The sequence below is a fragment of the Panthera onca genome, chromosome A1 (genome assembly GCF_046562875.1).
Source record: "Panthera onca isolate mPanOnc1 chromosome A1, mPanOnc1 haplotype 2, whole genome shotgun sequence".
In the NCBI taxonomy this organism is placed as follows: Eukaryota; Metazoa; Chordata; class Mammalia; order Carnivora; family Felidae; genus Panthera; species Panthera onca.
Window position 1 is genome coordinate 229,408,347 of NC_138339.1, and position 26,133 is coordinate 229,434,479.

The following is a 26,133-nucleotide window of genomic DNA, read 5'->3' on the forward strand; positions in this document are numbered from 1 at the left end:
CTTTCCAGTTCCATTGTCTCCATCTCAGTTTGGGCCTATTTGGTGTCAAATCTTTATCATAATACTCAAACTCCCCAAATGCCTCCCAACTTCAAGGATCTCTCCATTCATGAACCTGCTACCTCGGGGTTAACATCAAGTTGCCACTTTGATCCATTTGACACCCAGTATGTATGAGAGAAAGCCCCACCCACTGCCATTAAAAGTCCTCCACAGTCTGATCCCTAACACTGGAGGCCAGCCGGAAAATTTTGTGTCTCAGGAGAAAACGATGCATTGTTCAGAGCTCACCTCTCTGGGGGTTGTCTAATTTAAGTCTGCAGGCACTCTGCACCTTTTAATGCCTTTGAGCTATTTTAAAATTGTGCATATGAGGGGCGCCTGGGTGGCTCAGTCGGTTAAGCGTCCAACTTCAGCTCAGGTCATGATCTCACGGTCCGTGAGTTCAAGCCCCGCGTCGGGCTCTGTGCTGACGGCTCAGAGCCTGGAGCCTGCTTCAGATTCTGTGTCTCCCTCTCTCTCTGACCCTCCCCCGTTCATGCTCTGTCTCTCTCTGTCTCAAAAATAAATAAAACATTTAAAAAAAATTTAAAAAATAAAATAGAATTGTGCATATGATAGACAACTGATAGCAATGCCAGAGATTCTTTTCTACAGAAAGAAAAAAACACTCTGCCCAGTGACGGCTCAATTAACTGACTTCACTCTCCCACTGTGAAAGAAGCCACTTTTGCCTCTGACTGCACATTCATTTCAATGTTCCTGACTTATAAATGTGTCCATTTGGGGGTTCTCTTTTAAACTGGCTGTAACTTCCTCATTAAAAATGAGTTAAGTAAAATCTTTCACATACATTCCTTATTTCTACGAGAGTTATGACGTTGTCTCTTTTTGAATATCATCTTTTAACAATACACATCTTCCGCCTCAACTGATAGAGCCATTCATCAGTCCTCAAAGATAACTCATAATGTCCTTTTTCTGTTCAGGACCTTTGCACATTTCCAATCCTCCTCACCATCAACACCCGGCAAAATCCTGTTGCTTCTAATGTTTTAGGCACCTGACAAACTATATCCGCTTCTAGAAAGATTTTTCAGCCACTCGGCCCTAAAGTGTATGTCTTCTGTTCACTGAAATCTCACGATGTTTACTGTCTGTACTACCCATGTGGTACTTCTTACACACATGGACCCCTGTCAGAGTGGTCTGTGCACTGCCTTAACCTCTTCTGGATCTGAAGCTCCTGGAATGTAGGGACCACATCCTTACATCTCTTTGTCCCACACAGAGCTTTGTGCGCATGTACACACACACACACACACACACACACACTTTTTTTTTTAACGTTTATTTATTTTTGAGACAGAGAGAGACAGAGCATGAACAGGGGAGGGGCAGAGAGAGAGGGAGACACAGAATCTGAAACAGGCTCCAGGCTCTGAGCTGTCAGCACAGAGCCCGACGCGGGGCTCGAACTCACCGACCGTGAGATCATGACCTGAGCCAAAGTCGGACGCTTAACCGACTGAGCCACCCAGGCGCCCCTACACACACACACACACACACACACACACACACACACACACACACACACTTTTAATAAATGTCTACTATAATAAAGAACATTGCCACCAGGACAATATTTTACTCATTTTACTTTCTAATCTGTGACAATTAATTTAGGCACTTAAAATAAATTACTGGCAGCATATGTTTTCAAAATGCTATTGGAAATCTCTTCCCCCTTTATTAATTCTCACTATTGGTATGACTTTCTCACTAGCAGGGACTGAAGCCGTCCCTGGCTGGCTCCCTAGTGCAGGGCAAAGCTTGCTACCTGGGGTGCACCATGCGTGGTCCTTCCACAGTGAGCTTACTTTCTAGCCTGAGGTTATAATTCGTCTGATCTTATCTCTCTGTCTTGCCCATTAGATTAGGGGCCTCTCCAGGGCAGTACCATGATTTCTTCGTGTTCATTTCATGTTTATTTCCACCAGCTGGCATACTGCTTGGTGCAGGGTTGCTGCCTGCTAGGTGCTGTGTAAGAATGTACAAATTTCATGGATATGAACTTGATCCAAAGTCAAATTCTGGGAATAACACAAATTCCAAGCTGTTCAATGTGTAAAGCAGTGACTAGTATTGAGTCTTCTCCCGCTCCTACAGAGCTTTAAAAAATCCTGTTTAGACATCTTTCCAGGTGTATCCTAAACAGGGTTAGATTATCATTAGATTAGATTAAAACATATGAAGCCAAGAGTTAATTATATATAAAAGATACAGAAGAAAACTTAAGGAAACAAAGCTTTAACTCTAAATATACACATTTTAAAATTTAAACTGTAAAATTGACAAATTCTAGGGATATTCCACAGTAGGAAAAAAAGGAGGTATACAGAACTGTAAATAGTATTCTTTATTGGACATTTTGGAAAAAATAGGCTTTTATAAAATAACTGATTTTTAGATGGATGAATAATTGACCAAAATAAAATTTCCCAATCTCTCCTCCAGCTACGTGTGGCTATGTGACTAAGATCTTATCAACTGAAGGGGCACCTGGGTGGCTCAGTCGGTTGAGCGTCCGACTTTGGCTCAGGTCATGGTCTCATGGTTCGTGAGTTCGAGCCCCGCGCCAGGCTCTGTGCTAATAAACAGCTCAGAGCCTGGAGCCTGCTTCAGATTCTGTGTCTCCCTCCCTCTCCCTCTCTCTCTCTCTGTCTCTCTCTCTCCCCCACCTTCTCTGCTCATGCACTGTCTCTGTCTCTCAAAAATAAATAAATGTTAAAAAAATTTCAAAAAAAGATCTTATCAACTGAATATGAACAGAAGTGGTGTGTGCAATGTTGGGGTGTTTTGGGGTTTATTTGTTTATTTTCCTATAATTCTTTTCCTATTTCTCCTTCTTACTGCCTGAATGCAGATGTAATGGCTGAGCTCCAGAAGCCAAACTAGACCATGAGATGACCTTGGGAATGTAAGCCATGCACCGGAAAACAAAAATAATATAAAGATACCAGACTGATTTTCTTTGTACTTCTTGAACATGAGAGAGAAAGAAACTATCTTGTTCAAGCCACTGTTATTTTATGTGTCATTTGCAGTAAAACCGAATCTTAACTGATACAGGATCTGAGAGCCCTTACCTGTTGAAAACTCCCCTCTGAATTCTTGCCAACTTAGTTAAAAATTTATTTTAATGTTTGTTTATTTTTGAGAGAGAGAGAGAGACAGACAGAGAGACAGAGTGTGAGTGGGGGAGGGGCAGAGAGAGCCAGAGACACAGAATCCAAAGCAGGCTCCAGGCTCTGAGCTGTCAGCACAGAGCCTGACATGGGGCTCGAGCCAAAGTCGGAAGCTCAACTGACTGAGCCACCCAGGCACCCCCCACCCCCACCCCCACACACACTTAGTTGTTAGACATATAAGCATGTTACAAAGTAAAAAGCACAGGTTTGAGAGTCCAAACATGTGGATGCCAGACTTGGCTCCTTCAGGCTTCAGTCATATAGTGTTGGGCAAGGTCTCTGACACTCATTTCCATGAAATGTAACATAGAGATGGTGATGATGATGGCTTCTTCTCGGAGTTGTTGGAAGCAGTGATTGATGTCGGTGGAGATAATGAGAGAGAAGGGGCTTCATAAATTATACAGTATCACATGTTTTTTTTGCTTCTATTTCTAGCAAGAGAAAAATGGATCATGGGCTTGTTAAGTGGAGGAGTAACAGGGCTGTCCAGGATCAGGCACTGAACGCGCACAAGCCCAGCTCTCTGCAATCTGTCATTCATGCCAGTGACGTTCAAAAGGAAGAAACTGATCAAGTATTCTCTAAACAGGGACCAGCTGCATACTGTTCAATGGATATACTTAGCATAGTGCCTATCCTATGGCAAGTACACACGAACATCACTTCCACTCTTACTATTGGTCCCACCATCACAGCAATGGAGTCAATAGAATGCAAGGTGGTATCACCAGTATGTTCTTTTCATATACTGTGTGAATCCAGAGTAAAATCCTACTACTTGGTATTGGAACAAGGGGATTCCTAATTTGAATGTTTAATATCAAAAGACTAAGAGAGCCTGATACAGCCATGGCATTGCCAATGGAACCTCAATTCTTACAATCTGGTAGCAAAACAGTAAATGGGCATAGGTGGACCAATTTCAGCCAAGATTCCTTATGGCCTGGGGGGTCTTGCTATCTTTTTTTTTTTTTCCAAGTTTATTTGTTTTGAGAGATACAGAGACAGCGTGAGTGGAGGAGGGGCAGAGAGAGAGGGAGACAGAGAATCCCGACCCCGACAAGGGGCTCAAACTCATGAAACCGCAAGATTGTGACCTGAGTCGAAACCAAGACTCAGACGCTTAACCAACTGAGCCACTCAGGTGCCCCTATCTCTTCGAAGTGAAATAGACTTCGTAGGTTGTCTTCTCTCTTGGTTCATTTGTAAATTTATGATTTAATGACGAGAGGATAATCTTACGTGTCTTATTTGAAAATTCTCAGTGGCCATCTCACTATTGATTCACTTGTGAAGGGTCTTTCCTGCGTAGAGATGTGATACAGAGCAGTGCTGCTCAAGCTTTAACGTGTGCATGGGTCACCTGGGGATCCTGTTAAGCTGCAGAATCTGATTCAGTAAGATCTGGGGCAGAGCAGAGATCGTGCATTTCAACATTCTGAGCAACAAGGTTAAAAGTATTATCGCTAATTAAGTGGCAAAGTCAGGATTTCAACCCAGGTCTATCTAATTCCAAAGGTTATCTCTTCCACAATGCTGAAATTCAGAAATAGAGGGCTGGATAATAAATGGGAAATTGTGTTTAAGCCAAATCATTTTGGATAAGTATTATCTGCAATGTTAAAATTTAGAAGCACTATTTTCCCAGAGAATAAAGAAAAATATACATTAAGTTGCAGAATTTTTTTTTTTTAGGAAAGGACAGTGATATTCTAGAATATGAACATCTAGGATGGGAATATGATAGAATAGAGACAGAGAAAATAGAGTGGAAAGTTATGGAAGACAGATGACAAATATTTACATTCTTAAGGAAAAGCAAAGAGCTACAACTTATCCCATTTCCAAAATAATGACCCAAATGTTCTTCCAGGGTCTCTGACCAGCCTGGCACCTGCCAGGTGATGACTAAAGACAATACGACAAGAGAAGACGGTTCCGAGACACAGAGAGATGAAGCCCATATTCCATTTCACCAGCATTCCAGAAAACAGCCAGCTCTACCAGCAACAGAATGCAAACCCAGAACCACACCTGCCCTCAGACACTGACTATAAGCACGAGGTTTTCAAGTCTCCCTTCGCAAATGGCTTATGCAATAGAAAATGCAGAATTCAAACTTTATAACGCATCCTTACAGGTTTGGATCAAACAAGTCTGAACTTTAACAACCAGAGAATTTTCCTCCTGATTCCGCATTGAAGGCAGTTACTAAGCTCTGTCGGAAGGGCACTCTCTCTGAGTTCTCCTTAAGACAATAAAACCCCCACCATATTAGATGAGGCTGTGATGCATCCAGCAGTATTTGGTCTCTGCCACTGGCTTCAAGTGAGGTTTCTGAAGGAGAATGTGCTGTCCTCTCTGTCATCAACTGCACAAGTTTAGGAAATGCCACAGACACATCTCTCACTTCCTCTGATGCCCAGTTATCCATCATTCTTAAACATACCTGAAGCCTTCCTAAAGTTACTGAATCAGGATCATCAGATCCTGATTTCCTATGTTTATTACCTGCTCTTTAGAGTTGGATGCCCTTTTACTACTCCTACTTTTTTTTTTTTCAAGTTTTTATTTAAATTCCAGTTAGTTAACATATAGTGTATTATTGGTTTCAGGGGTAGAATTTAGTGATTCATCATTTACATATCACACCCAGTGCTCATCCCAACAAGTACCCTCCTTAATCTCTATGCAATCTATTTTCAAAAGACTTTCTTTGTATTTATTCTGTCTTAAATTATTTTTGTTCCTGTATCACCTTTTCCATTGGAATCTAAGTCACCATACTTGTTTTATAATTATTGTTAAGGTGATTTTTTTTCACGTCATTGTGAATTCCAAAAGAGCTAAAACTTGTCCTAGACTCTGTATTTTGCAGGGCTGTATCAAGCAAATAGTAGTTATTCAAAGAAAAATGCTGGATGAAAACATGATAAGCCCTAATGCAGAGATCTGATACCTACAGAGTGATGATCATTTATTCAGAGGCATCTTACTAAATTTTGGAATAGAAGTTTTTTTTATCTTTTCTTAGTTTCTTCAATTCTGGTATATAAAGCTTTAGAAAACCATAGGCAGTTGGGGGCCTATTCATATTATTCCAACATATTCCCATTTTTTCCAATTCCAATCAATAGACATCTATTGAATGTCTACTTGTAAAAGCTGAAGGACACAGCTCCTAAGATCATATCCCTGTATCCTCTTTGAGGGAATTAATCAATACATCAATAATGAGCATCCAGCCCTTGCCTTTTGTGCATTTGGAAATTAATAAAAGCCAGAATATAACATATATACATATAACTTATTACATACTTGGTCAAACTGGGTATCTTCTCCACGTTGTAGAGATTTTGTCAATGGCTTTTCCTAGAAAGAAAAAGAATAATTATTAGATACTCTTAAATAGTATTCAAAAAGTGCCATTATTGTTACAATTTTAAAAATTTATTTCTCCCATGATGGGATAGAGGTGCCAGTTTTCTTTTTAATGTTTATTTATTTTTGAGAGACAGAGAAAGACAGAGCGTGGGCGGGGGAGGGGCAGAGAGAGAGAGAGGGAGACAGAGAGGGAGACAGAATCCAAAACAGGCTCCAGGCTCTGAGCTGTCAGCATGAGCCCTATGTGGGGCTCAAACCCACAAACTATGAAATCATGACCTGAGCCAAAGTCGGACGCTTAACCGACTGAGCCACCCAGGTACCTTGAGAGGTGCCAGTTTTCAAATGAGTGAGAAGCTCTCCCTTAGCTCTGCCCACCTTAATATACAGTGTTTGATTGTTACCACCACAATTCTTGCTATTCATCTTAACATATACCTCTTTGAGGAAAACATTAAAAAGCTGATGCTCTAAGTGGCCTGGAGTTCGCAATGGAAACTGCATAATTAAAAACTATGGAATCCACGTGAAAAATTTTACTATCTACCCTGGACTTGACATACAAGTTGAAGAAAAAAAACCACTATGGCATTCGTATGAAACATTTTACTATCTATCCTGGGACTTAGCATATAATAAAAACTTGAAAGTAATACACTATTCCAAGTCCCTAGATTTAGAAACAAAATAAGATTGAGAAACAATCTAATCATTAGATTGGTGTTGAGGGACACCCTACCAATAATACTGTTACTGTTACAGTTACTGTGTGTAACTGGTGAATTTGGGGCATGTTACTTGATTTATGTCACACCCAAATCTCTGCAGAAATAATCTGGGTAGTGACAGAGGTCTACAGAAATAATTTTTCAAAATCATTACACCTTTGTTTACATTAGGAAGCCTTAACCAACTTTCCAGCAGGGCATCTTAAGGATAACTGTTAATCCTTACCTGTCCTTTTTCTTTCTTTTCTTTTGTCTTCCTTCCTTCCTTCCCTCCCTCCCTCCCCCCTTTCTTTCTCTCTTTCTTTCTTTCTTTCTTTCTTTCTTTCTTTCTTTCTTTCTTTCTCTCTTTCTCTCTTTCTCTCTTTCTCTCTTTCTTTCTTTCCTTTTAGGTGTGGAAGTTAATACTGATCCAAAATTTGGTTTAGGATGAGAAACCATGTGAAAGTTATACATGAAAAAAATAGTAAGTTTCACTTTAGCCAACGTCGATGTCCTAGAAAGACTCAATTTACATGTTGTCAACCACATCAATATAATCTCCCTGCCTCACTTCTCTAATCTTCTCCTCTACCTGAAAAGATAATATGCACCTAAGGCAGATGGCAAACCGCACCCCTACACCACAGAGTCTTTGTTCTTGAAGAAATGCACGCACGTGATGGGCTCAGCCTGGAGATCTGATGCTTTACCATGAGCCATATGAATCAATTGTTCTCATTTGCAAAATACACAGCTTCAAAATACGTATTTATCTCAAGTAAAGAGAAAACTGTGTTCTTACGGGCTAACAGACATTTCCTCTTCAAAGTATGCTATCTAGAACACACTGGTGGGAGAGTGGATACAAAAATGTAGGTGAGAACACAGAAGAACCATGAAAGAAGCAACAGATGCAGTTGATGGTACAAAAAGACAAATCTTGCAATTAAATCGCGAGACATTTCCTGTACACGTGAAGGTGATAATGTCATCTGAAGTTCTCTGTAAAACCAATTAAATTAAAAATACGAAAATTAAAGAAATGGAAACTGGCGGTGCCAGGTCCTACACACATCCTTGGAACAAACCCAGGATAAGCATTTCTAGTCAGTGTTTTATTTATTCACCACTCAACAGAAACCGAGGGCTCACGGCATCCCAAATGCTACCTGTGGGTGGAATGCGGAAGAACACACGGTTTCTGCCATTAAGGAGAAAAGACCGAAATGGGAGAGCAGCCAATGACCTCTTAGGACTGCTGTCTATATTCGCCCATTATTCAAGTCTCAGCGCACCTGTCACTTGGACGGTGAAGTCTTCTCGGAGTCTGAACACCAGGTCTGTCCTCCCCACACCTTACATGCCTGCGGAACTCTGTATACTTCTTCATAACACTCACCATAGTGTAAAGTCACATCACAGTGTGGAATCACGCTATACAACTTCACGTGCCTGAGGGATGAGCTAAGTGTCATCCCCTCTGGACCACAAGCTCCAGAAGTGCAGGACACTCTGCACTTCAAGTTACAGAGCAGAGCCTTCCTTGGTAATGGCTAAATATCTGCCAAATAAATAAAGACTCTAAGCCGATGACGTCCAGCTTCTACAACTATGAGATTCCCCTTACTTGCATGTGCGTGTGTGTTTTGTTGTAAGTTAAAAATTTTTTTTTTACATTTATTTATTCTGAGAGAGAAAGAGAGAGAAGGGTGGGGGAGGGGCAGAGAGAGAAGGAGAGAGAAAATCCCCACCCCACGCCCAGCACAGAGCCCAACACAGGGCTTGAACTCACGAACCTTGAGATCACAACCTGAGCCAAAAATCAGAGTTGGTCACTTAACCAACTGAACCACCCAGGCCCCCCCAAATTTTTAATATACTTTTTTATTGTGGCAAAATATCCATGATATGAAATATGCCACTGTAACTATTTTTAAGTGTACAATTCAGTGCTAATTAGCACAGTCACAATGTTGCTCAATCATTACCACTCCGTATTTTATAAGACCCATTTTAAAGTCAAAATTTTTCAAGGAACTCCCCAGCTGCAAAACACACACTCACACCTCCAAACACACCAGATAGTCCTTCTATTTTAGTATCTGTTTAAATACATAACGATAGAGCGCTAATACTGTGACTTCAATGATACTTTTAGATGGCTCTGTACTGTAATAGCAACAGTATTTATTTTACATACATTAGAGAAAAAGGAATACATCTATACGGGAGACTAAAAGATAATGCTTAGCATACATGTGGATCTGTAGACTTTTGCAATAACTCAGGAGCCCCTATCTTGGGAACCTTCTCTGAAAGACAGCATCCTGCTGCAGTGGGGGAAGTCATATTCTTTGAAGACTAAGTTTAAATGTTCCTTCCAAGATTAAGCCCGTTCTCAGTTCTCCTTCGCGGAGCCACCTGTTAGTTGTCACAGGAACCTTTGTTTGCATCTATTCTTGTGAGCAGTTCCACCTTGTTGCAATTTCCCCCTCTCCCTTCATACCCAGGACATAGCTGGGAAGCACTGACAGGGTTTGTTCAATGTCTGACGATACGTCTAGGCATTTGGAAAGACAGCTTTGGGCACAGAAAATCAAGTTCACGTTTCACCAATCCCAAGGAATTTCTTTTCATCAACATAGATTTTATCAGTGCCAGGAGGCTTAAAAGTAGACCTGGGGAAGACAGTATCATGCAGGCTAAATAAAAAGTGGAGAGAAAAAGAGCAAAGAAAGTTAGGAAAGAAGGGAGGGAGGGAGGAGAGAAGAGAGGAGACTTGCTCAGAAGAGAGTCATCGGAATACAGAGCGAACACCAGGAAGGCTCTCACACATAAGAAAAGCTGCAGAGGCACACTTCTGTTTGAGGTTCTCCTGCAGGAGGAGACCGGCGGCATGGAATCCCAAGTCTAAGAATCCAAGGTTTGTATATCCAAGACATCTTGGTTCTCGAAGAGCGTTAAATAAGTAGTGAAGTGAAATTAACACAGAATGAACAATGGGTAAAGAGCAAGCGGAAATCAGCTATGACAGAGGAGTCTCAAAATGATGGTCTCTCCTTCACCCAGTAAGAGCAGTATGCTTTTAAATTTTTAAAAAACGTATCTTCATTCTGTATTTTAATAACAATTTTCCTTATTTACTGAAAACTCATTAGTCGAATTGAATGGTATATTTGTTTTGAAAATAAATCATTGTGAAAAAACTTGACTTTGGGGTGATGGATCCCTGAAAATTCTTAGTGGTCCAAAGCTGGGAGTCCTTGGCCTGTGAGCAGCACAGGACAGAGCAAACTAGACATTAAGTCCCTTCTGATGAGAGCAAACACTATGAAATAGTCTTAACCAAAACAAACAAACAAAACCCCCCCACCAAACCTGAGTCTGACCAAGTCAGAGGCAATGTCCAGGTTTTAGGAAATACAGCAGTTAGAGGAATATGCTACACTATGCCAAAGGGACACAAGCAGCAGAATCCAGACTGAAGGAAAGAAAAGTGTTTTTTCAGGAAATAAGTTGCAAGGGGGGGGGGGGAGTGAAAGGGTGCCGGGTGGGGGGAGCGGAGGTTCCTACTGATTTTTTAACAAGACGATTGCAATATGTGGATCTTATCTGGATCCCGATTTAAAAAATCGTTAAAAATATGACATTCATGAGGCCACTGGCAACTTTAACACTTTTTGGCTCTTTGAGGATGTTAAGGGATTACTGTTAAGTTTTTAGGTGTGGTAATGATATTGCGGTTTTGTTTTAAGGAGTATCTTTCAAAGGTACATGCTGAAATGTTCAGAGATGATATAATATGGTTTCTGGTATTTGCTTCAAATATTATTCGGGGGAGATGCAAGGAGTGTGTAATAAACTGGCTGAAGTTGGTTTCTTTTTACTGTCTTTCTACTTTAGTGATGTTGAAATTCTCAGTAAGAAAAGAAACCCAGGAGAAACTTGAAGGATCACTTCTGTCATCGCTTAAAATTTTTTTTTTTTAACAATATCTCACTTTTTCAAGATAGTATAAGCTACTTCTTAAAACTTACTTTGCTAGCAGTTACCCAACATTTTATCTTTTCCTGACAGAGTTGCAGAAGGGACCCTCTCCCCATTTCTTTCCATTCACAGATAGTCTTGCCTACTGTGTGAGAAGCCAGACACGGGTCTGTCTGCACCGTGGGCTTTTCTTTGAATGTGCTCCCCCAGAAATCAAAGAACACTGCTATCCTGACCCACCCCAGAGGGATGTTTCTCCTGTCATGAAGAATCCTGTAAGAGTTTTAAGTATTTCTATAAAAAAAGACAGGTCCCTGTTTGTTTCTCACATCTTGAGAAGTTCCAACCTCCCCTCCCTTAAGAAAATATAAACTCTGAAAGCTCTTTGTGTGTGTATCTACCTGCAAAGGGCAGAGAAAGGCTATTGACTTCTCCCTCAATTTCCAAACAATTTCAGTGTATGCCAGCTACATTTTTACTTTCTAGTCTTTTTTCACTAGGCCACGCTCTAAGAGAAAAGACGGTCCATACACGACAGGACACGGGCAAGTCTAGGAAAGTCTCATGTATCAAAAGGTGTTCTATTTGTGGAATACAAGGGGCTTATTTAATAAATCATTTTCTACGTCTGAATGTTTACTGGCCTAAAAAAAGTCCCAAATGTGTCCCATACAGTAGCATTTCACTAACCTAAAATGATACAAACTATTGCCCTCAGAGATATTTCGATAACTGTGTAAACCAGCAATGTTTCCAGAGTTAATACGAGATTATTCAATTTGTTAAACACGTCACCAACTTTGCTTAAGATGCTCTTTTAATCTCTTTTAGTGATTATAGTAGTTTGATGTAATAGTTCAGAGCATGGGCTTTGGAGTCAGAGACTCGAATTTGAATCCTAGGTCTCCTTTATTTACAAACATACAAATTTTACTTAACCTCTGTAAACTTCAGTTAACTTTTAAGTAAAATAAAGATAAATTATACCAACCTAACCACACAGAACCGAAAGATGAATGGCAGAGAGTACTGGAGAACTGATAATCATTACTGTATTAAAATTCCTTTAACACCATTATTATTGAAATTAGAGAAGATTAAAATACATAACCCCTTTCATAAAGTTTAGGAGCTGAAACTAAGTTCCACCCATTTTCCCAGGGCATGGGGCACTCCACTAACACAATTTAAGCTTTAATTTTAGCTTCCTGGAAGTTTCCAAGTGTAACTAGAAAGCTGTGTTACAGAAAGTAGGAAAAAAAAAAAAACATTATAAGGAGTAATTGCTCTTCTCTCTTAAAAAATAAAAGTCTAACATTATTACAGGGATTTAAATTCTTAATATATAATTTAGAGGAAACCATTTAATTTAATGGTGAGATGTTTAAAAAGACAAAACAAAACAAAACAACTACCAAACTTCTCAAGTCTTGATGCTACAGTTTTTGATTATAAGAACGTGTTTTGGCATCATTGACTCAGGGTTTTGATGGCTCTCGGCAGTGAAATTTTACAATTCACGCATCTGGTCTGAGTCGTCAAAAATTTTCAGAACTGAATCACTGCACTTTGGATCGGTCTTCAGAACACAAGGAGGGTGAGCGGTGAGCTGCCCCGTCGCGCGGTGACGGCCCCTCAGAGCGGGGAGCTCTGGGCTCCACTGGTGAAATGCCACCCACAGCACTTCATCCAGAACTTCTGGTCACAGCGACAGGCAGTCTGAACTACAGAAAAATGGGGTCCAAAATATCTTTATGTTTGACACACATTTTTCTCTTCAGATATTATTTGTTCCAGGTTTGAGTCAACTTTGGAAACAGATCTAAGGGGTGAGGCAGAGAACTCACAGTTCTGAGTACTGACCGTTTGTCCTCAAAAGACTCTCCCTTACACGAGGGGCAATCAGGGACCCAGGGTCTGAATCACCCTGGAGATACACTCTGGTCATTTTGGCTTCCTGTGGGGATCGTTGAACCGAGCCCTCTTGAGATCCGCCTCGGTTTGTCCACAGGTAAAAAGGGACATCACCGCATGACATTCTGATAAGACTGACGAGCAGGACTTGGGACAATCGGAGATTTGTAGAAGGAGGGTGCTTATAGAAACAGACGCAACTGTGTTTCCCTTTATTCTACTCAGTTATTAAAATAAATCTCCTTAAATAAAACAATATATGCTGATGTTCACCCAAAATAATGGGAAAAATTCCCAGATCAAGTGAATGATATAGGGAGTATCTCAAATCAGTTGAAGGTACTAGTAAGTAATGCGATGTGTAGTACCCCATGATATGAAATATAGAGACAGATTCAAATCTGGAAGACTATTTTGGTACTCAAAAAAAAAAAGTGGGTTAGCTGGGTAGCTCAGTCAGTTGGGCTTCTGACTCTTGATTTTGGTTCAGGTCATGATCCCAGTGTTGTGGGATTGAGCCCTGTGCTAAGTGTGGAGTCTACTTGGGATTCTCTCTCTCTCTCTCTCTCTCTCTCTCTCTCTCTCTCTCTCTGTCTGTCTCTGCCCCTCTTACCAACTCACGTGCATGCACGCTCTCTCTAAAATAAGAAAAATTAAAACCACAAAAAACAAAAACCAAAAAAACCCCCTAAATCTCTAAAAACTCTCAAGAGAATCTGTCCTATTTGCAGCTGGCTTTGCAAATTTCAGTGAAGCCTATTTCTTTGCCAAGTCCAAAAGTCCCAAGTACAAATCCATTATTTGAACAGTAGAGAGGAAACTTCAATTAAACTTAGCTACAGAGTTAATTTTCACTTTAATTGAACAAAAGAGCAGGCATTTTTTTTCTTTGTGAAACTATGGCAGATAGCAAGAAATATAAGATACCACCTTCTGTCATCTGTTTCTGGGTTACATTCCATTTTGTTGCTATTTTTGACTTTTTTGGTCCCAGTACCCTCACTACTGGTGCATGCTACATCCATTAAGTAGACATTCAGTGTATGTGGATGGATCTTTCCTCACCTCCTCTGGACCCTGCTCCATCAGACAGCTCCCCATCCCCCAACGTCACCCTCCCCCTCTCCGTGGGCTCCCTCAGTTATCAACATGTTTAGATCTTTTCATCGTAGTGCCTGCCTTGACCACATATCCACTGTCTTCTTTCTATGCCCTTCTCCTCTTTAGCTCTTCAAGGAGTGGTCTATACATCCTGTATTCCCTTCCTCCCCTCTTCTTTTTCTTCAACCACCTGCAATCTAACTTTTCTGTCACACTAAAAATACTCTCTCTAGCGGTCCCAGTGACTTTCCAAGTGACAAACCTGGTGACCATTTTTCAGTGCTTTTCTTTCAGATCTTTCAGCTGCAATGAGCTTCTCTTTTTTCCACTTGAATCATCCCATTCTTCAGCCTTTTCTCCTCCCAACTCTTTAGGGACCCCTTCTGTGTGTCCTTCATAGGCTAGTCTTTCTCCTAAAATGTTTCTATTCCCCAGGGCTGTCCTTGGAGACTTAAAATCAGTCACGTTCTGATTTTCTTTTGTCACCACTAACATAAAACTCACATCTCAGACCCTTCTCAGACCCAATCAGATCACCTCTCATCAAAAAATTCTGTTTGTCCTTCAAAAGTTTATTTATCCCACTACTCTTTCCCTGTTCACTCCTATAAGAAGGGACAGCACAGTTTCACTCTTTAATAGTTCTTCTGGTATTCTCTAGTTCTTTCCTTGCAACCAATGTACATGGATAAGTATATATCATTTCCTAAGTAGATCAGACCTTGGACTTGAGAGTCAATCAAACCAGGATATGAATCAGAGCATCAGCCCTGACTACACCACCTTTGGTAAGTTTTATTAAATCTTTGAGTTTCAGCTTCGCTGAAGAACAATGAAGGAGACCATGAGTGTGGTGTTAAGAACACGAATCCCAGGGATAGACGGTCTGTGTTGAATGTCAGTTCCACCACTTGCTAACTGTTTGACTTTGGACAAGTTGTTTAACCTCTGTATCTATGTGAAGTAGGGTAGTAATGGTAACTACTTCCTGATGTTGACATGAAGGTTAATATTATTCAAGTATTAAGAGCAGTGTCTGGCACTGTTTACATAGACTCTATGTAAACACAAACTGTTATTATTTTTACTCACCTTCTAGGGTTAATGTGAAGATTAGTATATGCCTGAAACATGATAAACAAAAAATGATGGTCTGTCTTATTTCTCTTTGTACAATACATAGCATCAATCATTTGTTCTTGGAAGTTGAAAAATACTATCTATGTATCTATCTGTAAGCTATTATCAAAAATGCCTTATAAAACATACATGTTTTATACATTGTTATAAAGCATATATATACTTTACATAAATACTTTATATTATAAAAGTATATATAAAGGATAAATAATATACTTTATATAAAGTATATATATATACAAGTTTCCTCTCCACTGTTCAAATAATGGATTTGTACTTGGGACTATTGGACTTGGCAAAGAAATAGGCTTCACTGAAATTTGCAAATTTTGGCAAACAATGTATGTTTATACCTTGTTAGCATGATCTGTGGAGATCAAGACTTGTGCTGGTTAAAATGGTACTCAAAAACTATTTGTTGATCCAAGTGCCCATCAAAAGGTGACTAAACACACTGTGGTCTATACACTGAATAGAATTCTACTCAGTAATAAAGATGAATGACTTACTGATACAAAATAAAAGATGGATGTGTCTCAAATACATTATGCTGAGTGAAGCAAACTAGACCCAAAAGAGTACATACTGTATGGCTTCCATTTATATGAAATTCCAGAAAATGGGAATCTACACACAGATCAGTAGTTGCTGAGGCAAGGGGCGGCGTTACAGTCCATCTGCGCGAGGCACAAGGGAACTCGTCGGGATGACAAAAAGGACACGAGGGAACTCATCGGGAACTGCGTCGGGATGCGGCTGGGTTGTATGCTGTGGACACGTGTATAAGTTTGCCAGATTCATCAAACTGTAAGCTTAAAATCCCTGCAGTTTATTGTATGCATACTGTACTGCAACGCGGATGTAAAATAAAACTCTTAATGAATGAGAAGCATCCCCAAACTGTCTGAATGGCACTGTATTTTCAGGACACCAAAGCAACTCTGACAGTTATGACTTAGCTTTAGGAATGGGAGCCACTGCCTAGTTCCCATTCTCTATTGCCATAGCGCGTCTATCCTGAACATGAACATGGCACTGTTCGCCTTGGACAAGCTCATAATGTTATTCTGTTGGCTGGGAATCCCAGGAAACCTTGGGCAAGTAGGTATGGATCAGGCCACAGAGCTGATATTTATGAGGTGAGACATCGATCCCAGTGTCACTGGGGGAATGTGGCTTTAGGACACCTTGACTGACCAATCTGGTATGTGTGGAGCACTGTTTCAACGGGAAGGAGTGAGTGCCACACACTTTCTCATGGTGTTACCGACAGGTCAGAAGCTAACAGTGGTGAGTAGAGACCCATTCACTCAGTGCCGCAGACGAGTCTCCTCTCGGGTGGAACTTGGTCACCCAGTGCCATCATCTGAACCAGCAGCTAGAGCGAACCCTGAGCGAAGAGGGATGCTGTCATTTCAGACCAGAATTTGCCACAAGGAGAGAAACATTTTCATTTCTGTTGAAGTTCTGCAGTGTATAAGTATCTTGAATTTTTGTTTTCTACATGAGCTAAAAGAGGCAATTTCATCGGCAACATCTTCTTCGTGATTATTGTTATGTAAAATTCATAACATACCCCATTTCGTACAACCAAATAAAGCTTCTTAGTCAAAACTTAAATGATCCAATTACTTTAGCTAAGGAAAAAAAAAAAAAAAAACAGGTTTGGTTTTCTGGTACAATGAAAGACAAACCCAGGGGGTGAAGAGTACACAAATAAGTAGATCCCAATCCTACTTACCTACTCTATCTTTTACTGTGCTATTAAAAGACAAAGTTCTAGGGGTGCCTGGATGGCTCAGTCGGTTAAGCGTCTGACTTCGGCTCCGGTCACGATCTCACGGTTTGTGAGTTTGAGTCCCATGTCGGGCTCTGTGCTGACAGCTCAGAGCCTGGAGCCTGCTTCGGATTCTGTGTCTCCCTCACTCTCTGCCCCTCCCCTGCTCATGCTCTGTCTCTCAAACAATAAACATTCAAAAAAAAAAAAAAAAAAGACAATATTCTGGAACTAGACAGTTTGAAGGCTGTACAACTTGTGAATACTCACTAAACTGCCCTCTTTGAAAAAGTGAATTTTATGGTTTGTGAATATATCTCAATCAAAAGCAATACATACATTTTAGATCAATCAAAATCTGACTTTTCGTTGTCTTTGATTCTTGGGCATGGCTGTTGAATCATCTTGGAAAAACCTACTAGAACATTCCAGCCCCACTTTCCCCCACCACTTATGTGATTACAATTTACGAATTGAGTAGAAATTCTCAAAGGCATCATGAAACACCATCAAATAGAATACTGTATTCTACGAAATCATTCAAGCTGAAGAGTACTAGATATAAACAGTGACGATCAAAAATACCTAATAAAATGACCTCAGCATGACCTGTGGAAATCAAGACATAGGCTGATTAAAATTACTATAATGCTACAGTAAAGACTGCTGCTGCCTACACTTGTGTTAATCACTTTCAGGAATGTCAAAATGCTAAATGGAAACACAGAAATATATCACAGTGAATGTACAGATGGGCCTTCAGTGCTTATTACTATGTCATTTATTGAACTTATTATTATTGGCATTTCCTGATACTTTAAAATATGATGGGATATTTTCAAATAATCTTTTGCATTAAAATGAAGTCTCTATAAATAGTAAAAGAAGCATATAATCCAAAAAACAAAAAAACAAAACTAGCCCGAAAATAACTTGAGGAACAACCTTTCCCTGGCTTTCTGGTCTCAAGAAGAAATTTTAATAAACTTCTCATAAAGTCACTGGATATAAAAATTATGGCCTTATGAATGGATGAACAGAATTGGATACTATGAAGTTCAACTAAAAAACCTTTTTTATTATTATTATTACTTCATTATTCTTTGCATATGGTTTATTTGCTCTAAGGTTCAAGTGAACTTTTACTATCATGGTGCATTAAATTTCATTTCACTGCTAAGCGTCCAGCTTAACAACCGCAAAAGAAATGCTTTTTGTCTCTACGATTCCAAGAATATTTATAACAAGGAAAACAAACTTTAAGTTGAACAGCATACAAAAAAAAAATGAGTTTGTGAGCTCATCTGAAAGATCACTTCATTCAGCAGCTAAATGAAACCTTTCAACAATTATCTCTAGCTTTAACTACAATACTATTTTGTTTCTGGTTAGGGTGATTTTCCAGATTTCTGGTGAATGCCTTGATATATTAAGGAAGGGGTACCAGGCTGAGGTGATTTGCTAAGAAATAGCTATTTTTAAAGTTATTTATTTATAATTTGGAAAATGAGTCAGTATTGTGTCTAGTAGTGGTTTCTGGGTCTCCTTTCAGGACAACGTTAATTTGATTCTATCACTCTACTCGATAGGGAGCTATATCTAGAAATTATTTTTATTCTCTTTATATTTCCCGTATTAGATTTGTTGAAGCAAGAGAGGCCTCTATTTAAAGAGGAGCTTGGCTACAAACACTAGCTGGTTGTCCTTCTGGGAAGCTGACTGGCATCCACAGTGCAGAGAGGCATCAAAGCTGGCGTTCTGCTATTTACACACCCTTAGTCAACAGACATTTGGGTAGGATAGGAAGACAGGCATAGAAGACAGTGCCGAAAAGTCACTGGCTTGATGAAGTATCATTATGAAATATCACACGGTTAAGGTTAGTGAATAGCTATCAGGCTATAAACATAACCAATTCTAATAGGTTTCATGATGATCTACCACATCAAGATACATACTTAATTAGAGGCGGTCATTCTAACCTTCCATTAGTATAGCAGCATTTCCTAATTCACAAATTTCTTAAGTATCAAAAAGGTTGCTGATTAAAAGATCTGATATTTTCTGATACCGAGAAGTCTGATGATAACTCAGGTATCGAAAGTGGCCAGAGGACCATGGCTGAATTCAGTCTCTGTATGTGTCAGAGGTGAAAAAAAGGGTCTTTTATAACCACAAATAGACTATATCCTAACCTGGGTCTGTTAGCTCATTGTATCTGGTCTAAAATCAAAAGAGGAGACTAGGGTGAATGTGTATTTCACTTGCCAAAGGCCTTGATTACTTAGAGCCACAACCGAATTCACTAAAACTGCTACAACAACTCATTACATATAGTTTGTTGTTGGTGGGCTACCAGTGGACAAGGTCCCGCTCAACTTCAGGGTTAACCGGAGACTTGTCCTGATGCCAGCCTTGTGACATCAGCACTCAGGAGGAGCTGGAAGCCTGAGACACAGGGCCAAGGAACAAAGGTTTGTCAATAGACGTTACTGCCTGAACCTAAAACAACATCAGCGTGCAGTAATGCTGTCATTAACTAATTGCTTGGCCTTTCCATCTTTCTGCCAGCTGGCCGTGACTGGTATTCGCACAGGCTTGGTCTTAGGCATATTTCATTACAGATTCATGACGTGTGGTGCAATCCTGGCATCCTGGATTCTTCAAAGACTTGCACAACAAGAAGATATGTTGTGCTACCTTTAGTTTACTTTTGGTCTTACATTAAAACAGAAATTGCCTTGTTTGTTTTATGTTGGCAAGCCTGCTAGATCATGTAATGTTATGAAGTCTCCATTCCAGAACAGCACAGTTAGCATCATTATGAATAAGTGTCTCTCACCTCACACCTGTGCTCCAAGCTTAACTCAGGGATAATGTCTGGAAGATCCGGCTTGTATCTTGCCCGTTAACGACTTTGCGAGCAGGTGCTCTCAAGCAATCCCAATAATAAACCCTGCCATTGTCACATCACTGTTTATCATAAACACGTTTTGAAATATCAGAACATGGGGGGAAGGCGAGCACTGCCCTCTTGCTCAGCCCCAGGCTCTGCTAGAGGACAGGATGAAAGTTAGGTGTGTTTTTTTCCCTTTTCCAGGTTTCAAAGTTGAGAATAAATTACTTGCTCTCTGAGTAAGTCTTGGGAAAATGAGAATTTCTTGTTCTTTTTGTTGACATTTTATGCCGATAGACCACAGATCTAGATGAAACCCCCAGCCCAATATCCAATTTAGTTTCCCCTGAAGCTCCTTGCAAGGATACCAGAAGCTTAAACCAGAGTGGATTCACTTAATGCATCCAGAGATGGGAATAATTGATGCTTGTATTTCATTTATTATATACATTAGAGCTAAAACTGCACCTGATTGTTAACATTTCACAGAGGAGACAACAATGAGGGATCGCATTTAAATGCTTTGTTGGAGGCATAGGCTGGCAACAGGGCTGCGATAAAAAAATCAAGTTTCTTGTCTGTTGGCCAAATTGGAGGAGAGTGGACGAAAGAGGCAGCCTGAGAAGTGTGGTTGAAAATTCTTGAACTTCCGGTTATAATGTAACTAAGTCCTGGGGATGTCATGTACAGCACGGCAACTGTAGTAACAACACGTATTGTAGATTTAAAAGTTGCTACCAAGGTAGATCTTAATAGTTCTCATTGCTAGGAAAAATCTTTGTAACTGCGTGGTGATGGTTGTTACTACACCTATCGTGGTGATCATTTTGCAATATACACATATATCAAATCATATGTTATACACCTAAAACTAATACCAATTTGCCTAAAATGAATTCACCTAAAACTAATATAATGTTATATCATTTATATGTCAATGATATCTCAATAAAATGCGGTGGGGAGGAGGGGAAGAAAATCAGTTTGAACTGACGACTAACTTTAAGAAAATTAGATAGTTCTCTCTCTGAGGTTTGCAATAAATGTAAACACATGAATGGGAAAAAGAAAGTTCTTGAAATTTTCTGAACTTGCTTTACTTCGTTGACTAATCCAGCCTTTCCCAATTTGGGCCACTGGCTTCACAGTGTGGCCTGGCACGATGATGTTCCTACTTGTTTCTGAGACCCCGACCCTCAAGAACTCAGTACGTTTTCCTCTCGGAAAGCTTTTGAAAACCATTCTGTGTAGGCTCAGCTCAAATCCCTGATTTCATTTTCTAGGTTTTCGCAATTTATATCCAAGTAAGCCTCCAGTATTTTTCTAGAGACACAGTGAGATAGTGGGGTGCTGTCTTCTCTTGTATACTTTCTTTGTTTGCTTCTGTCGCCTCCCAGAGTACAAGTCCCTAAAGGATCCAGACCAGGTCTGCTTAAACCAGCTTTGGTTGTCCTCTCATAGCCATGGAAGATTTTAGGACAACCATCTGATAGTAACAGTGAATGGCCAACAGCAGGCATCGAATCGCCCTGCTGAAGCATCTATTCCTTTTTAAAAAAATGTTTATTTATTTTGAAAGTGAGAGAGCGAGAGAGCGCACATGAGCAGGGGAGGGGAAGAGAGAGGGATAAAGAGACCCCCAAACAGGCTCAGCACAGAGTCCAACATGGGGCTTGATCTCATGAACCATGAGATCATGACCTGAGCTGAAATTAAGAGTTGGATGCTCAACCCACTAAGCCACCCAGGCACCCCCTCTATTCCTTTGGAATGAACACAGTGAGGAAGTAGCAGGCTGGCCGCCAAAGAAATATACCAGAAGATTTGGTTGGTTGATACAAGTTCTTCAATGATGATGGTGATGACTGAGCACTTAGCGGATGCTAAGGATTACACCAGGAGCTCCACACATTCCCTCTAACCCTCTCGACTGTTCTATGTGCTAGGAGTACATCACATTACTCGAATTTTGCAAATGATAAAAAAGGGAGATTGACTGGCTCCAGGCCACATGACACTAAAGAGGTTGAATCAAGATTCAAATTCAGATCAGACTGAATGAAAAGTTGTTTTGTCTTTGACTTTATCCATTCTTGTCCATTAAATAAACAAAGTCAAGATTATGGGTGCTTTTGCTTTTGAAAAGCTGGAGAGTCTTGTTTTTGGAAGAGTTTATTGAGAAGGTAATTGCCTGTGACTACAGTGACAGATGCTATATAAATGGAGAGACTCCTAGATAATGAGAATGTATATTCTGAGACTGTGTCCAACTGCTAAGAGTCAACCCACCTCTCCTCTTCACATATTGCTAAGGTGAAGCAGGTGACCATATCAATGAAAAATGAGGTATCCTTAGATGCCCCAAGGCAGAAGCTGAGAATCAGTGTTAGTTATACTTAGCAGATTTGAGGGTATCACCTGCTAAGGAGTACAAAGGACAAAACAAAATCCATTATTATCAGTTTAGAGGTTGGCAAAATGACCCTGAGAAGCACAGGTTCTTACAAAGACATTCCTTTTAAGCTACTATATTAACTTTTCTATCTATTCACCCATCTATCCATTCACTTATTCATACACTCATTCATTTATTCAAAAACTATTTACTGTCTACTGTATATAAAGCAGAGTCCTAGATATGGGGACCTGCTGTGTGTGTGTGTGTGTGTGTGTGTGTGTGTGTGTGTGTGTGTATGTAAAGATGAATCAGACACAATTATTGCCTCTAAGGAACCTACTGACTAGTATAATGTTTAACTTTACAAAATCTGTATCCCCCATCCACCCGCCATAAAAATATACCTAAATATACATTTACATTATGGGCTGGTATACATACACATGACTCAAATTTTTGTTAAGCAATATTTACCCTTCATACCTATACCATACTCTAATATTTTCTATTCTAGCCTACTTTAGTATTCTATTTCAATAAAGACAGTGCAGTTTGCATGAGAGAATGATACAGTGCTTCAGACAGAGATTTATAGGTGTGTATATCCACATTTGCACAGTTGTATGGAGTCAGCAGGAAAGAAACCAAGTAAACCTTTTTGATGACGAGGTACTGAGAAGTACCCCAGGTGGGACCTGGAAAGATAGGATGAAAGACAGCCAGGAGGAAGAGATCAGTGGCCATCTAGGAAGGAGGCAGAGAAGCACAGAAGTGAAACATGGGTTCATAGAGGTTGAGGGGGGAAGAAAGACAGGTGGTCTTTCAAAGAGTGAAAGGGTGTGAAATGAAGGTTTTGACCAAGAAAATTAAAGGCCCAGGGTTGTACTTAGGGAAGATTCATCAGATAGGATCAGAAGAGAAAGAATTGGCGACAGTCTTTCAACTCTTTGTTTTACTCATTTTGCAACCCCCCCCCCCCCCCGCCCCCACCAACCTTGCCATGGGAACTTCTGCTTGCACATGAACCTCACAGTGCAAAGGCCCACCCTCATCTGCATGAGAAGCAAACCAAGAATCCAGCAGAAGACTGGCAGGAAAGTGGACTAAGAAAACTCAAAATCTCACATGCTATATAAGTACTTGGAAATGATAAGTGAAATATATGATTCTTTCAAAATGCCGAAGTAAGTACACAAGAAATGAGAAGGGAAATTAAAAGCAAGAAGTTATGAGGTGACATGGTAGCTGTCCTGGGAGAGGATTACTGGTCTCATTAGCCTACAGGCCTTTTTTGTTGTCTACTTGGGGACAGGAAACAAAGCTGTGGGCCTTTGAGAGGTGGGACATTGGAAATAAGACACTTAAGTCTAGTTCTAAGCAATGAAACAATGGGCAGGGGAAAATCTATCCACTGGCACAGGAAGATGAAAAGATGTTCCGGCAGTCCCCGCCTGGATTCTGGGTAACAACAACAACAACAGCAACACCTTCCCTGAGAATTTGAAATCATAGTCCCAAGTACTACATGAGTTTGGGGTTTGCTTTTATCACCTTCTAGATACATAAACTCCCAAGCCAACATAATATTTGGCCCCAGATAATGATAACTCTGGGACTAATCTAAAGGGGACACAGAGGTGTCTAGGTGGCTCAGTCTGTTAAGTATCCTACTCTTGATTTTGGCTCAGGTCATATTTCACAGTTCATGGGATCAAGCCCCAAGTTGGGCTCTGTGCTGGCAGCATGGAGCCTGCTTGGGATTCCTTCTCTCCCTTTCTCTCTGTCCCTCCTCCACTCACCTTCTCTCTCTCTCTCTCTCTCTCTCTCTCTTTCTCTCTCAAAATAAATAATCATTAAAAAAATAAAAAATAAAAGAAGACACACAAAAAATGTACGTTTAAGGTGATCAAAGACATAGAATAGAAACTGTAAACTTAAGAAAGAAACAAAATACACCTAAATAGATTTTAAAAGACAAGCAAACAGCACTCCCAGAAATGAAAAATACAGTAACCAAAATTATAATTCTTAATAGGCAAGTTAAACAACAGATTAGACATAGCTCAAGAAAGTATTAATGAATTGGAGATAGGCCCGAGAAAATTACTCAGACTGCAGTAGCAAGAGATAAAAATAATAAAAGAAGGGTAAAAAGATATGAAATACAGCATGAGAATGTCTAATATATATTTAATAGGGATGCAAGAAAAAGAGAAGAGGGAAAATGGAAGAATGGCAACATTCAAATAATTAATAACTAAGAGTTTTCCAGAACTGATGAAAGACATAAACCATCAATTCAAGAAGCATGCGAGTCTCCAACAAGAAAATAAAAATAATGCCACATCTAAACACAGTGTAGTGAAACTTAAAAACACCATAGACAAAGAGAAAAACCATAAAAGCAAATGGAACAAAAATCAATAATCCAGAAATAACAAGTCAACCAAAGACTTTCCCCTAGCAGTGATAGTGGCAACATAGTGAAATATATCACCAAAAGTCCAGAGGGAGAATAAATGTCAAAGTAGAATTCTATTCCCAGCTGAACTATTACTGATAGCTGAGGGATAAATAAAGACCTCTTAGATAAATAAGACTGAGTGATTTACCACCCACTGACTCTTACTTAAATAATTACAGAAAACATACTTTGGGAAGAAGAAAATTTATGTATTTATTTAAAAAAATATTTTTTTAAAGTTTATTTATTTTTTGAGAGAGAAATAAAGTGTGCACAAGTGGGGGAGTGGAAGAGAGAGAGAGGGAGACACAGAATTGGAAGCAGGCTCCAGGCTCTGAGCTGTCAGCACAGAGACTGATGGGGGGCTCAAACTGCTGAACTGTGAGATCATGACCTGAACCAAAGTTGGACGTAACCGACTGAGTCACCCAGGGGCCTTGGGAAGAAGAAAATGTAAACAGAGGGAAAGAGTAGGAGACAAAAGGAATGAACATCCGTATTATTTTTTTCTATACTTTTTAAAATTTGAAATAAAAATTTGAAAAAGCCACAGATAATCCAAGTTAGCTTGTTTAAGACACTTGGCATGGGAAAGGTAAAATAATGGTAGGACTGGGCAAAAGCAAATGCTATCAACTAAGCCCATGAAGTGGGGCGCCTGGGCGGCTCAGTCGATTAAGTGTCCAACTTGATTTCAGCTCAGGTCATGATCTCACGGTTCATGAGGTTGAGCCCTCACGTTGGGCTCCGCACTGACAGCTTGGAGCCTGTTTGGGACTCCATCTCTCCCTCTCTCACTGCCTCTCCTCTCTTTTCTCTCTCAAAAATAAATAAATAAACTTAAAAAAAAAAACTAACCCCATGAAGCAATAAAAGTAGAGTAAAATTACTGACTAATCCACAAATATTAATAGATATGACCTGAGCATCTTTTGAGCACAAGGAACAATACTGCTAAACTAGTGAAGAATGTTTGCAAAGAAAAACAAGCTAAAATGTAATTTTGGTAGAATATTTTTCCTTCCTGTCTTTTATTTTCATTAAAGTTAGCTATTTGGACATTGGAAACTCATAGATACAACTTTAATTTTGATGCTGTGTATAACTGATC

At 39.9% G+C, this 26,133-nt stretch overlaps 1 protein-coding gene across 10 annotated transcripts in view; it reads right to left on the reverse strand.

The window, feature by feature from the left end:
- Positions 1-26,133, reverse strand: part of FRY (FRY microtubule binding protein) — a 443,455-nt gene that overhangs the window by 184,991 nt on the left and 232,331 nt on the right. For all 10 annotated transcript variants that reach the window (XM_060637419.3, XM_060637417.3, XM_060637413.3 and 7 more), the window contains one exon: positions 6,573-6,626. In XM_060637419.3, the coding sequence (XP_060493402.1) occupies positions 6,573-6,626 (54 nt within the window). The remainder of the gene's footprint in view (positions 1-6,572; positions 6,627-26,133) is intronic.